Below are 1415 nucleotides of genomic sequence, written 5' to 3' on the forward strand. Positions count from 1 at the left end.
AGCTAGGGAACTACCACTGGGTACCTTGACTTGATGTTGCTTGTCTTATTGGATTAGGCGTACCTCAGTAGGAAGTGGCATAGGAGTTTTTTTTTTTTTTAGCTACTGGATTCAACTATTGTAGTGCTGAAATATATTATATGGAATTTTTTTTTTGTCATTTTCTCAGTGATGTTCTCTGGCGCCTTGTAGCCTCCTTTAAATTTTTGCTTCTCTTATTTGTTTATTTATCTATTTTTTTTACTCATGTACATGCACATATATTTTTTTTATCACGTGACTGAACTTAAATTTCTTTAAGCTGCCTATGTACCCTTTATAATGATAGGGATCAAGTCGTAACGTAGTTCGTATAAAGGTGTTTTTTTTTCTAAATTTTTTTTAAGGGTAAAACTTCTTGAGAAACTTTCCGTTGATTGGGTCAATTCTTAGCTCATCTTGATCAGCTATCTTGTACGCTCCATTTGTGTAGACTTCTTTGACGACGTAGGGCCCATCCCATTTAGGTGTAAACTTATTCCCCGTATGTCTTGTCGTGATAATTGGTCTCCTTACGGCGAGCACTAGATCACCTACTTGAAAGGACTGAGGCTTTACATGCTTATCGAAGACTTTAGACACTGTCTCTTATACACATCTAGATGTGTATAAGAGACAGACTCTCGATCACCTACTTGAAAGGACAGAGGCTTTACATGCTTATCGAAGACTTTAGACATTCGCGTCTGGTGACATTCTAGCGCTTGTTGAGCTTTTAATCGTTTTTCATCCAGTGTTTCCAACTCTTGGAGCTGCAGTTTGGCGTTGTCCTCTATAGTCAGCCCTTCTTGCATTGCCATTCTTAGCGATGGAATTTATCTTTCCAAAGGAAGGAAAGCTTCTACCCCATAAACGAGAGAGTACGGGGTGACTCCTATAGGGGTATGGTGAGTAGTGCGATAAGCCCATAATGCTTCACCAATCTTCTTTTGCCAATCTTTCTTCGACTTGGAAACAATTTTCTTCAGCAGGTTGCACAATGTCTTGTTAAATGCCTCAGCCAACCCATTTGCGGCGACATTATATATGGATGACTTGTACTGCTTGAATTTGTATTTTCCACACAACCTATCCATCCAACTATTGGAGAATTGTATCCCGTTATCCGTCACGATCCGATGAGAAATACTGTATCGATAAATGATATGAGTGCGGATAAAATCCACCATGTTTTCTTTCTTAGCTTCCCTTAGCGTGACAGCCTCAGCCCATTTTGAGAAGTAGTCGGTGGCTGTGAGGATGTAGGAGTGCCCTGCTGTCGACTTAGGTGTTATAGGGCCGACTAGATCAAGGCCCCATGCTTCGGAAGGCCATGAGGCTATGGTTAGATGTAGAGGCTCGGGCGGTTGAAAAATGAAATGCACGTGATATTGATA

General features: G+C 40.6%; 1 protein-coding gene across 1 annotated transcript; it reads right to left on the reverse strand.

Annotated features, from left to right (window-relative positions):
- Positions 1-854: 854 nt before the first annotated feature.
- On the reverse strand, positions 855-1208 carry LOC120089148. Its single transcript, XM_039046562.1, has one exon. It carries the CDS (start codon positions 1206-1208, stop codon positions 855-857), a length of 354 nt encoding a protein of 117 aa, XP_038902490.1.
- Between the last annotated feature and the right edge of the window lie 207 nt (positions 1209-1415).

Source organism: Benincasa hispida, chromosome 10 (genome assembly GCF_009727055.1).
Source record: "Benincasa hispida cultivar B227 chromosome 10, ASM972705v1, whole genome shotgun sequence".
NCBI lineage: Eukaryota > Viridiplantae > Streptophyta > Magnoliopsida > Cucurbitales > Cucurbitaceae > Benincasa > Benincasa hispida.

Excerpts from the sequence above, each read along its gene's own strand:
- LOC120089148 (XM_039046562.1), bottom strand. The coding sequence starts at position 1,208 with ATGGTGGATTTTATCCGCACTCATATCATTTATCGATACAGTATTTCT.